The sequence below is a fragment of the Cornus florida genome, unplaced genomic scaffold (assembly GCF_030987335.1).
Source record: "Cornus florida cultivar Cherokee Brave unplaced genomic scaffold, ASM3098733v1 CherokeeBrave_3.0.0_Hap2_Chr06, whole genome shotgun sequence".
NCBI lineage: Eukaryota > Viridiplantae > Streptophyta > Magnoliopsida > Cornales > Cornaceae > Cornus > Cornus florida.
Window position 1 is genome coordinate 78,299,672 of NW_026775576.1, and position 15,399 is coordinate 78,315,070.

The window sequence follows — 15,399 nt, forward strand, 5'->3', positions numbered from 1 at the left end:
TACCAACTAATTTATTGGCCATTTGGTTATCATCCACCAAATGTTGTATTCTCATATGACCGTAGCTAACAATCCTACGGCTACTAGTTCAATGATTAACAGATGTGATCCGTTTGATGGACACGTGGCGCTCAATAGAACCGCCAGATTAAAAGAACCCAAGGGCACATCATCATAACGCTATGCTGACATCATTAACAAAAAATAAAGAAGTCGTCCTCCCTCCTCCATCTCAAGGAAACTCCCACATGTGGGCCCTCCTCTTAAAGGAGATTTATACACTAACCCAAAAACCATCCCTTTCTCTCCCTATAAATACACGCACAAATTTCACTTTCCTTCTCACAATTCAAATTCAAACTCATTTATACAAACCCAGAAACAAACACTATGTCCGATATTGTTCTTAACGAACCTCGTTCTGTGGTCAGAAAGTTTCAGGCCAGGCCTCAACATGAAGGTGTTGGAGCCATTGTTAGAAGAAGTATTGGAAGGTAATTATATATATATATATAGAGAGAGAGAGGAAGTTCTTAATTCCATTGAATGAAATGGAAAATGAGGATTTTATTCTGTTTGGCTAAGTGGGTGTTTGGATTTTTTAGGTATGAGTTAAAGTACTTTGATCCTTTCCTTTTTTTGGATGAATTCTCAGGTGGGTTTTTCTGTTTTTGTGATATGTAATGGACTTTATATGCATATGTTTAATAATACCTTATATATATATATATATATATATATATATATATTGATTAAGAATTTAAATTTTTAATATTGCAGTATCTGCTCCTTCTGGATTTCCTGATCATCCACATAGAGGTTTGATTTTTGAATCCCAATTTATATTTTTTTTGTTGAGAAAAGTTGACTATGCTTATTGAGAATTTGGCATTGGATTGATTTTGATTCTTCGTTTTTTCTCTGGTCAGGGTTTGAAACTGTCACCTACATGTTGCAGGTAATTCAATTACTTATCTATCAGTAACCATACGCTTAAACAGTACGAACTCTCCTCTCCCAAAGAGTTTGAGAAAGTTGAGTGTTCAAACTATGTTAGGTATAAACAATACTGTGGGTGCGCCGCATACATTTACATGAATTTTTAAGGAGAAAAAAAAAATGCAATAACTTATCAAAGCTAGTGGACTTCTCATAATGCTCCTTAATTTTAGCCACAAAAAATAGGATGAAACAGCCTCTATTGTTTTCTTTTTTCTTTTTTCATTACATGCAAGTGTCATTACCCAGTATTGATCGCGCTAATTTGAGTGTTGTAATGGGTGCATTGAGTACTAGCAATATAAATGATTTTTGAAGAAATGTACAACTATTCACAAAATAACATTTGTTTTGAAAAAAATTAAAATTGGAAGACTCAAAATTGTCTGACCAGATTAGGGAAGTTTCAATTTTGGCCAGGTACAATCTTACTATATGCTTAGTATTTCATAAAGAATATAAATGACAAGAATAGGACATGAAAATGTTACAATAAAAATTATTTCCCTATCATCATCCTATGCTTATTAGATATATAGATTATAGTTTTCTTGTAGTTATATGGGCTTTTTCTGAGGTGAAATATAGCCACTAGCAGTGTTTTTCATCTTAGTTGAAAGAAAATGTTAATGTTTTTGAGTGACCAGGGAGCTGTAACACATGAAGATTTTGAGGGGCACAAGGGGACCATAGGAGCTGGTGACTTACAGTGGATGACTGCGGGAAGAGGGATTGTTCACTCGGAGATGCCAGCAGCCCAGGGAATACAAAAGGGCTTGCAGTTGTGGATCAACCTGTCCTCCAAAAACAAAATGTTGGTATTTTTGTGCCTTCAGTTGTTTTGATCCCAAATTTTAAAAAAGACATCACTGATAGTGACTTTCCTAGAGCTTTGTTCTTCGGCCTGCTTGATTCAGTTTTCTAAAACTGTAAATTATTTTGTTAACAATTTTTTAAAAATTGTTTTCAGAAACCGAGTTTAAAATGCCTAATTTTAGATAACAATTTTATGTAGTTTCCTTAAAATACTACTTCTTTTTTTAATTATTTTTATTTTCTTTTTTATTTTTTAAATCTAGAAAACTGTTTTTGCAATCTAATAAGACATAGTTTCACACTTCCACAAGGTAGTAGTATCTTTGCAGAGGCATTCAAACTTCATTTTTAATTACTAGTTTTGCTTAATGATTTAGGATTGAGCCAACTTTATACTCTCAGATCGAAAACTGATTTTACATTATAATAAATCATATTTTCACATTTTCACAATATATTATAGAATTTATATTGATGGGATTGAACTTTTATGTACTTGATCTTTGCAGATCGAGACATTCAAATATCAATTATAATCACTACTTATTTTGCTTAATGATAGGATTGAGCCAAGGTATCAAGAAATGATGAGCAAGGACATAGCAGAGGCTGCGAAAGATGGGGTGAAGGTTAGAGTTATAGCCGGTGAGGCCTTGGGAACAAAGTCACCTATATACACAAGGACCCCTACCATGTACTTGGACTTCACTCTGAAACCAGGAGCTCAAATTCAGCAGCCAATACCGACATTGTGGAACTCGTTTGTGTATGTTTTAGAAGGCGATGGTGTCTTCGGAAACTCAAGATCTACGCCTGTAACAGCACACCACCTTCTTCTTCTAGGCACCGGAGATGGCCTCGAGGCATGGAACAAGTCCTCCAAACCCCTCAGGTTTATTCTGGTTGGAGGTGAACCATTGGGGGAACCTGTGGTGCAACTTGGGCCTTTTGTGATGAACACTCAAGAAGAGATTGACCAAACAATTGAAGATTTTGAGAATTGCATTAATGGATTTGAGAAAGCCAAGCATTGGAGATCTGAAGCCACAATTGGCCTTGATTATTAGTATATTTTAGTTTTTCATCCTCCTTTTTTCATGTTTATTGTTTGATTTCAAATTGAGTGGGAAATAGGAGTACTTGTTATTGTGTCTCAGAATGTATCTTTCACTTAAGGAATGATTAAGATTAATTATACAAGTGAATGTGTTCAATTTTCCATGAGAGCAGGACCAAACATCAATTGTCAACTTTTCAATTGAGTAGGTTTTATAATCTTAAAATGTCTAGCTCTCTCTAAACACACACACACATATTATATTAGGGCTACACATAATAACAAAACACTGTACCATCCGTTTCAGATATGCCTAGTAATTTACTCGCTGAACTTTGGAGCTTAGTAAACTAGGGGTGCAACTTGGGCGAGCTAGCCCAGCCCAACCCGAGTCCAGCCCATAAATTTTAAAATCTGGACATATAAATTCACAATTCGGGTTTAAGTCGGGTTGGGTTTTTTCAAAACCCAACCTTATTCAGTTTGGGCTGGGTTCAACCCGAGAACCCAAATTAAACATTTCATAAAAAAAAAAAAAAAAAATTTAAAAAAAAAAAATTCCACGATAAACACATATCACAAACCCTAACTTTCTCTCTCCTCATCCTTCGCTAACACTCTCTCTCATCATCCTTCTCTTCTCTTCGTTAACTCTCTCTCTCATCATCTCTCTCTTCTTTCTGTTTCTCTCTCTGCGGCCATTCATGGGCGAAGCTTGAGAGTTGAGAGGGGCTTATTTAATTTTTTTTTTTTTCTCCTTTCTTTCTTTCTCTCTCTTCTTTTTCTTTCTCTTTCTCTCTCTGCCGCCGTCCATGGGCGAAGCTTGAGAGTTGAAAGACAGCGGCTGAAGCTTGCGAACGGCAAACCCGAACTGGAACAGCAGGCGATGGAAACTGAAAGATATGGGTTTTGATTTTTAGAACAATCTGAAATGATATGCCGATTTGGGTTTTGATATAGGTAATAGGTTTTGAACTTTTGATTATTGCAACAGATGGATAAACTGAAATATATAGGTTTTGAAATTCTGATTCTTTTAGATTTAGTACTTTGCAGTTGGAGAGAGAGAGAGAGAGAAGGCAAGTTCAGAGTTGAGAACATGAAGAGAGATGGAGGCGGCGATTGGTAAGGCTGAAACGATTTGCCCTAAATATATATATATATAAAATAATAATAATAATATAATAAAAAATATATAATATACATATATATATAATATATAATATATATAAATTTCCCCAAAAAAAAAATAATTAAAAAAAAATCTCAACCCGTCAACCCGACCCAACCCGCTCGAAAAATTCAGTTCGGGTTATGATTACAATCCATGTTGGGTGTAATTCGGGTTGGCCCAACCCAACCCGATTCAGGTTGAGGTTGGGTTGGGGCTGGGCTGGGTTGGGCCAACCCAACTTGCAGCCCTATAGTAAACCCAAGGTTTGGGATTCGAGTCCCACTGGGTATTCTTTGTAGTTAGTCTCTGCTATCACTGCAGTGATTTACCCGACCCGAGTGGAGAGGCGCTCTTTCAGGTTTTCGGGAATTAATCGAGTTGTTGAGGAGTCCTAAGAGTTCGTGCCTTCACAAATATCCTAGACTAACTAAAGAAGAGGAAGAAGAAAAAAAAAAAAATAATAATAATAATAATAAAATAAATTGCATGAGAATGCCAAAACCTCTTGTTCTTTAGGCTGTCTTGGACTTGTAGTTCTTAACTCTGGTCATTTGGAACGATATTATCTATGTAACAAAAATATATATATATTTGCGCCAAAGAGTCACTTAAAATATTAGCTAAAAACTTATCTACCTTTAAATATGTTTCAAGTGGAACCTTAGATATGTTTTAAGTAGAACCTATATTTACGGCTTAAAATATATCTAAGGGATAAAAGTTCTTATAGAGTGTTTAAGAACTTATTATGAGCTTCAATAGCATTGTTCATGTACCAGTTGACCAACTGTAGGATTTTTATCTAAGGTTTGAGTTTTATAAAGCTCCAACTTAGAAGATTTAGGATCTTATGATCTACATAACCTACTTAATATACATCAAGTTAATTCACCCCAAAAAGATTTAAGGAAAAGAAAAGGTATGATTGAATTTGGGTATATGAATCATTACTGAAATCACATTTATAATTATAGCTTGTGCAAAACGATGGATGGATGCTGATTTCAGGAGGAATTTATATATCCTGGTCAAATCACCCTCCACTTTCTTCAAAAAAAATTCTTCTGCCCTTTTACTCATTTTATTTTACTCGCACATTAAAAATATACATCCTCACACACGCGATTCTCCCATTAATTTTAAATTTAATGAATAAAAATTACAAGAAATAATTGTAAATTACTTATCAAATTGTAATAAATAAAAAAGAAAGGACATTTAAATAACAAACACATTTAGCGGTGAAATGTTAAAATAACATAGCTTTAAAATGGTTCAACAGCAATATCAAATGGGCTCTTTCTTGAACAAATTTTCGTTGCCTGATTACGTCATCGGCAGCCCTCACTGGAGGTCCCCAAGGTCGTCATCTTGAGTCCCCATTGCACCCAACTTCCCCCTATGCCTTGAAGAAGATGCATGGAAAGAGTTGTGATTAGCGGGTTTAAAACGAGGTCAACTCAATTGATTAATGGGTATCTTTATAGGATTGGGCTGGGCTCTGACATTGCTTACCCATTGGCTGTTTTTCACCTGAGGTCGACTTCCTTCGGATTGGGCCTTGGCCTTGGGTATCTCTGTTTTGCTGCTTGATCAACAAAAAAACATCACTCTATGGGCTACGTCGTCCTCATCGCCGCTGGTGCCATGTGATTGTTACTTGAGGAATGCGAGGTCCACTAGGCTTCCTGGTTATCTCATCCTCCTCCTCTGTATTTCTTCTCACATAAACATAACCAGCCGAGATGGTCGAGTAATGAACAAACCATTTTTTGGACAAGTGCTTCCCACTAAAATGAGGTGTAGTGGTGGTGGAGTGATGACGTGATGGTGTTTCCAATTTTCTATTGATGTATGAGATGTTGTGTTGACACGTCAGCAAAAAGCATCAAAACGGCAGAGATTTTTTTTGCAATTGCCTTATAGTTCAGGGTTATGCACTTACCATTTACTCAAAAGTTCGAACTATTGGCTAGTGTTACATACTCACCCATTTATACACACTTCAACTCTCATCCAAATTCGATGTGGGACAAATTTTACTTGTAATATTCTCCCCCGCCCGAACTCACGGAACGCCTTCGTTACGGTCGGACCACCCTGTCTACCCGGAGGCAAATCCGAACGCCTTTCGAGCCGGGCGCTTGGCGTAACACCGGATTAAGGACTGAGTCTGACTCTGATACCTACTGTAATGGGTGAGCGCTTACCCATTTACTCAAAAGCTCAAACTATCAGGTAATGCTACATATTCACCTATTTATACACACTTCAACCTCCATCCAAACATGACGTGAGACAAATTTCACTTATAACAAATGGATTGTACGTAGAGGTGGGTCTGATAAGAAGTGTTGGTCTTTGGCTGCTAAAATGAGATAATTGTGTATGGCGAGACCCTAGTACCTATGCTGCAATTGAAGGACAATAGCTTCCAGATTGCGTTTCAAAGTCAACTTCGTCTAAGAGGTTGGGTGTGGTTGGTGTTGGCGCTAAAAACGTGTATTGAAAGAGGACTGTCAACTGCAGCCGTGGTTGTGACGGTCTACCGTGGCCATCTGTTATTAGTTACAAAAATAGTTATAATTAATATATTTTTTCTATTTTTATGAAATATTAAAATTTAATTTTATAAGATAATATTATCCTCTTTCTTGAATTTTATTGTCTCTCCCGTGTGTTTATATATCTATATTTATATTATTCTAAAAAGTGTAGCTAATTCTTAACATTTTTAGATTTTTTAAAAATACAAAATTATTTCATTAAATACTAATCTATATCTATCTATATCTATATCTATATTATTCTAAAAGTGTAGCTAATTTCTTAACATTTTTAGATTTTTAAAAAATACTAAATTATTTCATTAAATACTAAACATTAAATCACCTTATAATTCAAACAATTTTCAATTTTTCTTTATAAAAATTCTAATGACGTGTCATTAAATCACCTTATTTAACTCTCACAACTAAAAAAAAAAATGTAAAAGGAAAATAAAACACACCTTTTTTGTTTCTAAAATACACATCCACTCCACTTCAAATATTTTTGCTTATTTTAAACTTAGAAAAATTGTTAACATATATATTAACTGTATAAATAAAACACACATTTTTTGTTTCTAAAATAAACATCCACTCCACTCCACTTCAAACATTTTTGCTTATTTTAAATTTAGAAAAATTGTTAACACATACATTAACTGTATAATGATTCATAATGTCTATATAAATGTTACAACACTTTAGTTTCTTCTCATTACGTGTAATGATTATGTCTCTTTAAATTTTATATATCGGTTCCAAATGAAAAATCATTTAATTTTCTGTTATTACATTTGATTGGGAGTCTATACAAACGCACCAAAACTATCTACCAATTTAATTTTTATTTATTTACAACCCTTCTGAGTCATATAATTTTTAAATTTTATTTATTAAAAACCTCAATTTTACGTATCATTAATTCACCTTATTTAACTCTTTCAAATAAATAATACTCCTTAATAAGAAACAAAAAAATTATAATATCCCCACTATTTAAAAATGAACAGTTCCTTTCTGAAAATTTCCTCCCAAAAATTCTAAAGGCTAATTTACATTATTCCAAACAAAACAAAAAATTGTAGAAGAAAAAAAAAATGTACCATATTTGTTTAAAAACAAAAACAAAAAAATAGTCACGCAACAAAATGAAAAAGAAAAAGAAAAACGTAAAAAGAAAAAAGAAAACATACATTTTTGTTTTGAAAACGCATGCCCACACCACTTCAAACATTTTTGCTTAATTTAAATTTAAATAAATTATTAACATATATATTAACTACATAATGATTCATAATGTCTCTATAAAAATTTACAACCCTTTAATTTTTTACAATTAAATGTAATAATTTATTTCTTTTTAAATGTTACGATATAAAGGTTACAATCCTTTACTTTCTGCCATTACATTTGATTTGGAGTCTCTCCAAATGCACCAAAATTATCTTTCAATTTATTTTCAATTCATTTACAACCCTTATGATTCATATAATTTCCAATTTTTCTTTATAAAAATTCTAATGATGTGTCTTTAAATCACCTTATTTAACTCTCACAAATTAAAAATAAGGAAAAAAAAACATAAAATAAAATTTAAAAAACTATAATATTCCTACTATTTAAAAAGGAACATGTTACTTTCCAAAAATTCTAAAGCCTAATTCACATTATTCAAAAAAATAAATGTAAATGGGAAAAAAAAAGTACCATATTTGTTTAAAAACAAAATAAATAAATAAATACACCCAACAAAAAGAAAAAGAAAAGAAAAAAAAAAAAAAAAAACTTACATTTTTTTAAAAATTCTAAAGCCTAATTCACACTATTCCAAACAAAACAAAAAATTGTAGAAGAAAAAAAAAATGTACCCTATTTGTTCAAAAACAAAAAAAAATCACGCAACAAAATGAAAAAGAAAAATGTAAAAGGAAAAAAAAAAAAAAAACATACATTTTTGTTTTAAAAACGCATGCCCACCCCCACTTCAAACATTTTTGCTTAATTTAAATTTAAATAAATTATTAACATATATATTAACTACATATTGATTCATAATGTCTCTATAAAAATTTACAACCCTTTAATTTTTTGTAATTAAATGTAATGATATATTTCTTTTTAAATGTTACGATATAAAGGTTACAATCCTTTACTTTCTGCCATTACATTTGATTTGGAGTCTCTCCAAATGCACCAAAATTATCTTTCAATTTATTTTCAATTCATTTACAACCCTTATGATTCATATAATTTCCAATTTTTCTTTATAAAAATTCTAATGATGTGTCTTTAAATCACCTTATTTAACTCTCACAAATTAAAAATAAGAAAAAAAAATAAAACATAAATAAAATAAAAAACTATAATATTCCCGCTATTTAAAAAGGAACCTGTTCCTTTCCAAAAATTCTAAAGCCTAATTCACATTATTCAAAAAAATAAATGTAAAAGGGGAAAAAAAAAAAAAAAAGTACCATATTTGTTTAAAAACAAAAATAAATAAGTACATGCAACAAAAAGAAAAAGAAAAAAAAAAAAAAAAAAAAAAAAAAAAAAAAAAAAAAAAAGGCTAGAGGGGAAAAAAAAAATATACATTTTTTAAAAAATTCTAAAGCCTAATTCACACTATTCCAAACAAAACAAAAAATTGTAGAAGAAAAAAAAATGTACCCTATTTGTTTAAAAATAAAAATAAAAAATCACGCAACAAAATGAAAAAGAAAAATGTAAAAGGAAAAAAAAAAAAAACATACATTTTTGTTTTTAAAACGCATGCCCCACCCCCACTTCATTCATTTTTACTTAATTTAAATTTAATTAAATTATTAACATATATATTAACTACATAATGATTCATAATGTCTCTATAAAGGTTATAATCCATTAATTTCTTGCTATTAAGTGTAATGATTTATTTCTTTTTAAATGTTACAATATAAAGATTACAACCCTTTAGTTTTCTGCCATTACATTTGATTTGGGTCTCTCCAAATGCACCAAAATTATCTTTCAATTTATTTTCAATTTATTTACAACACTTATGATTCATATAATTTCCAATTTTTCTATATAAAAATTCTATTGATGTGTCATTAAATCACCTTATTTAACTCTCACAAATTAAAAATAAGAAAAAAAAAAAGCATAAAATGATAAATAAAATAAAAAAACTATAATATTCCCACTATTTAAAAAGGAACCCCGTTCCTTTCCAAAAATTCTAAAGCTTAATTCACATTATTAAAAAAAAATGTAAAAGGAAAAAAAAAAAAAAAAAGGTACCATATTTGTTTAAAAACAAAAATAAATAAATACACGCAACCAAAAAAAAAAATGTAAAAGAAAAACAAAAGTACAATTTTTGTTTAAAAATATTACTAATGGTATCTTTAAATTATGTGATGGTTCATTGTTTACAAAGTTTCTTAACAGATATTTCTTAAATTATGTGATGGCTCATTATTTACGGTTACCAAGGTGATGAAACATATCTATTTAGATGAGATTACAACCTTATTGAAACGATGCATTTTTGCCTTCTATAACAATGGTGGTGATAGAGTGCACGAGGTGGGCATGGCAATGACAAGTAAAGCAGCAATGTTTATTATAATGAATTTGGCATCCTCAATCTTCTTCCATATTTCATATTTCAATTCCAACAATTTATTTATATATATATCTACCAAGTTATTCATTCTTTTATTAACTTAATAATATTTGTGCATTCTCATATATTAGTACTAAAAATAAAATTTCTCAATTTTTTCCTTCTTTCTCTTTTGGCAGAAACAAGTGACCCTCCAATGCAAATTCTTCCTCCATGACTTCCTATGATTTAAATAATGCACATATATTCATATGTATCTCCAACCAATTTGTTCTTATGGATAAAATTACTCTATTTAATTATATATAGAAGTCCTGTTACCTAAAATAAAAAATTGTAGGAAATTCTTAAAGATATTTGGATATAAAGGCGTCAAGTACTCTGGCAGCAATATTAGGTAAGTTGACTCTCCAACTTTAGCAGCAATATTGGATAACCTTAAGCCAGTTCTTACTTTCTTGTTTGCAATTATTTTTAAGTACTATGATTTATAGAGTAAATTAGTCAATTATAATTAATTGTCAAAAAAAAAAAAAAAAAAAGTAAGAAGAAATATTAAATACTAAAACTCTTCAAGTAAGAAGAAATATTATTTATGGAGAAATATTGGCATGCAAGTGATTGGTGTTTGAATTTTTAATTCATTATCAAATTTGTGATAGTTATATGTTACAAATTAAATTTTTTTAGAACGGAATAAATTAATTTTCCAATTTTCTCATAAGCCTTTAGGAAGTCAATTTTTTTAGAACTGAATAAATTAATTCTCCAATTTTCTCATAAGCCTTTAGGAAGTCAGGCTCCATTTAAGGTGATATATAATCTTTCTCACATTGAATATGAATATAACTCAAATCTCTTGTTTTCCCTTAAGTGAATTATGTTGTGATGGAATGGACTTTCCATCATTCGTTTTCAAGAAAGAAAAAAAAACATACATAAGGTTTCGGCATTTTCGGTGGGGTGTTTTTTGTATTAAATTAAATTTTATTTATTATTTTTTAGGTTTCAACAATTTAGGGACTGAAATGATTAACTATTAGAGCTTTTCTAGGATAATTGATGTGAAAATTTGTGAAAAATATGCAAGTTGTGACAACTATATTTTATACTTATGATTGCAAGCCAAGAATAATTTATATATTCATAATTGTTATTTTGTTTTTGAGATGTGAACTTATTTGTACAAGTTCAAAACAGAAATATTTAAAAGACAAGAAAAAAAAAATAGAACAGTTTATGATGTGTTACAATATTATTATGTCTCTACAAATATATATATATATATATATAAAGTGGTTTATATGATAGCACATTATATTATATTTCATTTCTACACTTAAATTGTTCAACTTATTATTTTTTATAATTTTAAGAAATTTTAAATGTAATTTTTTTTCCAAGGATTTTTTTTATCAGGTGCATTATACACGTGCACTTTTGCTGGTCTATGTAAAAGTGTAAGGAATTTCTTAAAACTTTTGATATATTTTTTTTTCAAATATAAAAAGTTCATTAAAGTATGAATAGTGATACGCGGTCCGACTAAAATGGCCGAACTTTTGTCCGACTCCTCCGTGGCACAACCACGTTATCCCTTCCCATAAATTTCTCTCCCCTCTACTCTCTCTGGTTCTGGGAAAAATTTCCATGAACGAAACACTTGGTATTCTCTCTCTCTCTGTTTAATCTGCCTTCTAGTTCTCTCATCAATTTCTCCTTGTTTTTCAATTCTTCTTCAAACTCTTGCTGTGTGATTTGGCATATTTCTTGCACATAGAAGTCCAAAAACAAGACAAAGTTATCTACAACTCTAAACATCAGAAATCCACAAAAAAAAATTATGGCTTCAGTCATAAACATACGGACCAAAATTGAATGTATGAAGATAGAAAATTAGGGATTATATGCGAAATCAAAGAGAGTCGGAATTGAAAAGAGGAAAAATCCATGAGCAGGAAGATATATTAACGAACAGTAAATGGAATTTTAAATTTTTAATGCTCTCCATTTTTTCGGTTCCATTTTCCGAAATTGGAGAGAAAGGGGTAGAATCAGAGAGAGGAACAACTTATGTCTAAATATATCTTCAAAGCTATTATATGCTAGTTCCTGTAATCCATGGTGGTGTTTAGATTCATCTAGCTCCTGTAATCCATGGCCATGGTTGTGCTTAGATATTTTTGGGTGGATGATTTTTTTTGTTTGCTTGTTTTGATGGATAAAAAGTACCTAGATCCATGTATTTGTTTCCTTGTTCATATGGATGAAATAGCCCAGAAACAAAGATGAGAGAGACTCGAAGAGAGAGAGAGAGAGAATTGATGAACCGAAGAAAGAGAAAATAGAGAGAAAAACTAACCAGATGAGAACCAGAAACAGAGGAAGAGAGAGGATAGAGGGGGGGGGTTGTTTTAGAGAATCGCGAAGAATAGGAGACAGTATCAAAGAGGGGGTTGCAGAATCGCGAAGAAAAGGTCCAGAGCAGAGAGAGTATCAAAGAATAGAAGTTTTTTTTTTGGATAAAGATGTGGCAGCCACATCAGATGCCATATCAGATTCGGACTAAGGTTCGGCCATTTTGGTCGGACAGCATATCATTTCTCTTAAAGTATTAATTCATGCCCGTATATTGACATTAATTCCAAAAAAAATAGCACATTCCACATATAAATATATATATGCATATTTAATTAGTGAAAAACTATTCCTCTTCCTTAAATAGAAAATTGATAATGTGTTTAAACTTTTATTTGTCTCTTTTAAATATTTGTTCATTTCTTTCGTTTTTTTTCTTTCTTCGACCTTTCTCCTATTACAATGGGCATTACCATAGAAGCCCTTCGCCTTCATTGTAACATCCCCGGCACCACCAATCTTTATTTGGACGACGAGGGTGCTAGCGCTGGGAGGGGTCTGGCAGATGATGAAATCTTGTTCAGGATTTAACTGAGCTTGGGATGTATATCGTCCCGTTAAAGGAAGCAAATGAGGCCATATTAACAAGGTCTGAAACCAATAAGCCTAAAGATATAGAGAGGTCTAAGATAACTAAACCAGTGCTCAATGCCCTGGGTGAGTTCATTTTAATGTGTTTTCTGTTCTCTTCTATGATTCATATGAAGTTATAGGTGGTGTTAGTTCACAGCAAGGAGTATTGGCCAAACGCTTTAAAAATTATATAATGTGCAATTCACTTTAAGGTGCAAGATTGCCTTGGCTTCGTCCTAGAAAATGGTACTGTAAAAAGATGGTGGAGTGCTCAGCGGATGTGGTTGGTAAGAGGACTCTCATCTTACTTGTTTGGATTGATGGAATACGTGACCAAACGCTTGGGCATTGCCACACAAGGATTCAATGTGACCAGCAAAGTTGTTGACGATGTAATTTATTTTAGTTAATAATTATTTTTTTATTTTAGGAAATTTTTTGTTAAAATGCATATTCATGACATGTCTATATATCTATATCTATATCTATACTATTATAAATGTGTAAGAATCTTAACATTTAATTTATTGATATATATATAAAATTTCATTTGATATATATATTTCAATTTATTATTTTCATTAATATACACACATATAATAATTAGTTTAGGGTTGAATTTCTTTATATATATATATATATATACTATTCTAAATGTGTAAGTAATTTCTTAACACTTTTACATTTTTTTTTTTTTTAAAATATGATATTAAAAGAGAGTAATTAATTTGAAATTTAAATTCACTTTAAATTTGAAGAGAATATTTAATATAGAAGTTGAAGGACCAATTTTCAATTTCAAATTTTGCTCATTCTTTAAAGTTTCAATTTTTGTTCATTCTTTAAAGATAATGCAAGTCATCATTTATGATAAAATTAAATCAACAAATCTCCCAATAAGAAAAAAAAAATATGATATTAAAAGAGAGTAATTAATTTAAAATTTAAATTCACTTTAAATATGAAGAGAATATTAAATATAGAAGTTGAAGGACCAATTTTCAATTTCAAATTTTGCTCATTCTTTAAAGTTTCAATTTTTGTTCATTCTTTAAAGATAATGCAAGTTATCATTTATGATAAAATTCAATCAACAAATCTCCCAATAAGAAGGCTGTGTGATCTGTACATTATATATCCCCTTAATGGGTAGACCAAACCAAATTCGACTTCTTTTTTTGGTATTTTGTTTTCTTGTTTATACTGACGTAGTTTATTTAGTATCTTGGGATTTCAATTTTTTTTAAATAAAAAAATATAGTATTTAATATAGAATTTGAAGGTGCAACCTTCCCAATTTCAGTTTTTATTCATTCTTTAACGATGATACACCAATGGATCATTTTAATCATTGTACTAATTGCTACATCACTATTCAAATTTCAGTTATATTTGAAAATTTAATTAATTTTATGATTGTATTTTCATTTCTAACTCATGCAATCTCATTGCAAACCTTCATGTTGTTATTCATGGTTTATTTTCTTGAATCTTATATTTTATTTTAATTCTCTTGGACATAAATGTTGTCTTTATGATTAACGGAAGGAAAAAAAACGATTGCAAAATAATACAAAATATCATGAGACAAAATTGAAATAATACAAAAATTACGAGAATCTCTTGCAAAGAGCTCAAAAAGGTTAGTTTCTTTTACTTCTATATTGATACAATAATTTTTATTCTAGATTTCTTAAAAATACACAATTATTAAAAATAAAAAAATATGATATTAAAAAACACCTATGAAACATCAACACGTGGAAATGGGCGGTCATACCAGTGTCAGACACGTGTCCGATACGGACATGCGTGTCGAAGGCCCGACACGTGTCGGGCACTTTGATCTTTTGAGGTGTCCTATTTTTTTATTATTTTTTTCATGCCCGACACAGGCAAAGGACACGCCGGCGACACGCGCATAAGACACAGCGTTCAAATTTTTTGTAATAAAAAAAGAAAAAAAGAAAAAAAGAAAAGAAAAGAGAGAGAGGGATGAAGAGATATATACATATATATGATTGTGTGTATGCATAGAAAACAGATTGAGGGAGGGAGAGAGATGGAGGAGATGAGAAAGTCTGTTTCAAGATAAGAGAGAACTTGCATTTTCAAACTTTTGGCCAATGAAAAGCTTCGAAAATAGTTTGCGATCAATTCTTATTTGGAATTGATCTAATAGCGTCTTCATCGCCTTCGGATC

General features: G+C 30.8%; 1 protein-coding gene across 1 annotated transcript; it reads left to right on the top strand.

The window, feature by feature from the left end:
* The first annotated feature begins 359 nt into the window (after positions 1-359).
* Positions 360-3,007, top strand: LOC132312224 (pirin-like protein). Its single transcript, XM_059810503.1, has 6 exons — positions 360-494; positions 606-655; positions 781-819; positions 930-958; positions 1,647-1,813; positions 2,378-3,007. The coding sequence occupies exons 1-6, from the start codon at positions 391-393 to the stop codon at positions 2,880-2,882; spliced, it is 894 nt and encodes a 297-aa protein (XP_059666486.1). The 5' UTR covers positions 360-390; the 3' UTR covers positions 2,883-3,007.
* The last annotated feature ends 12,392 nt before the right edge of the window (positions 3,008-15,399 follow it).

Bases quoted from the DNA above. Each gene is read 5' to 3' on its own strand.
- LOC132312224 (XM_059810503.1), top strand. From the start codon at position 391: ATGTCCGATATTGTTCTTAACGAACCTCGTTCTGTGGTCAGAAAGTTT. The intron at 656-780 runs GTGGGTTTTTCT...TTAATATTGCAG, and splicing joins TTTTTTGGATGAATTCTCAG to TATCTGCTCCTTCTGGATTT. The intron at 959-1,646 runs GTAATTCAATTA...TTGAGTGACCAG, and splicing joins CTGTCACCTACATGTTGCAG to GGAGCTGTAACACATGAAGA.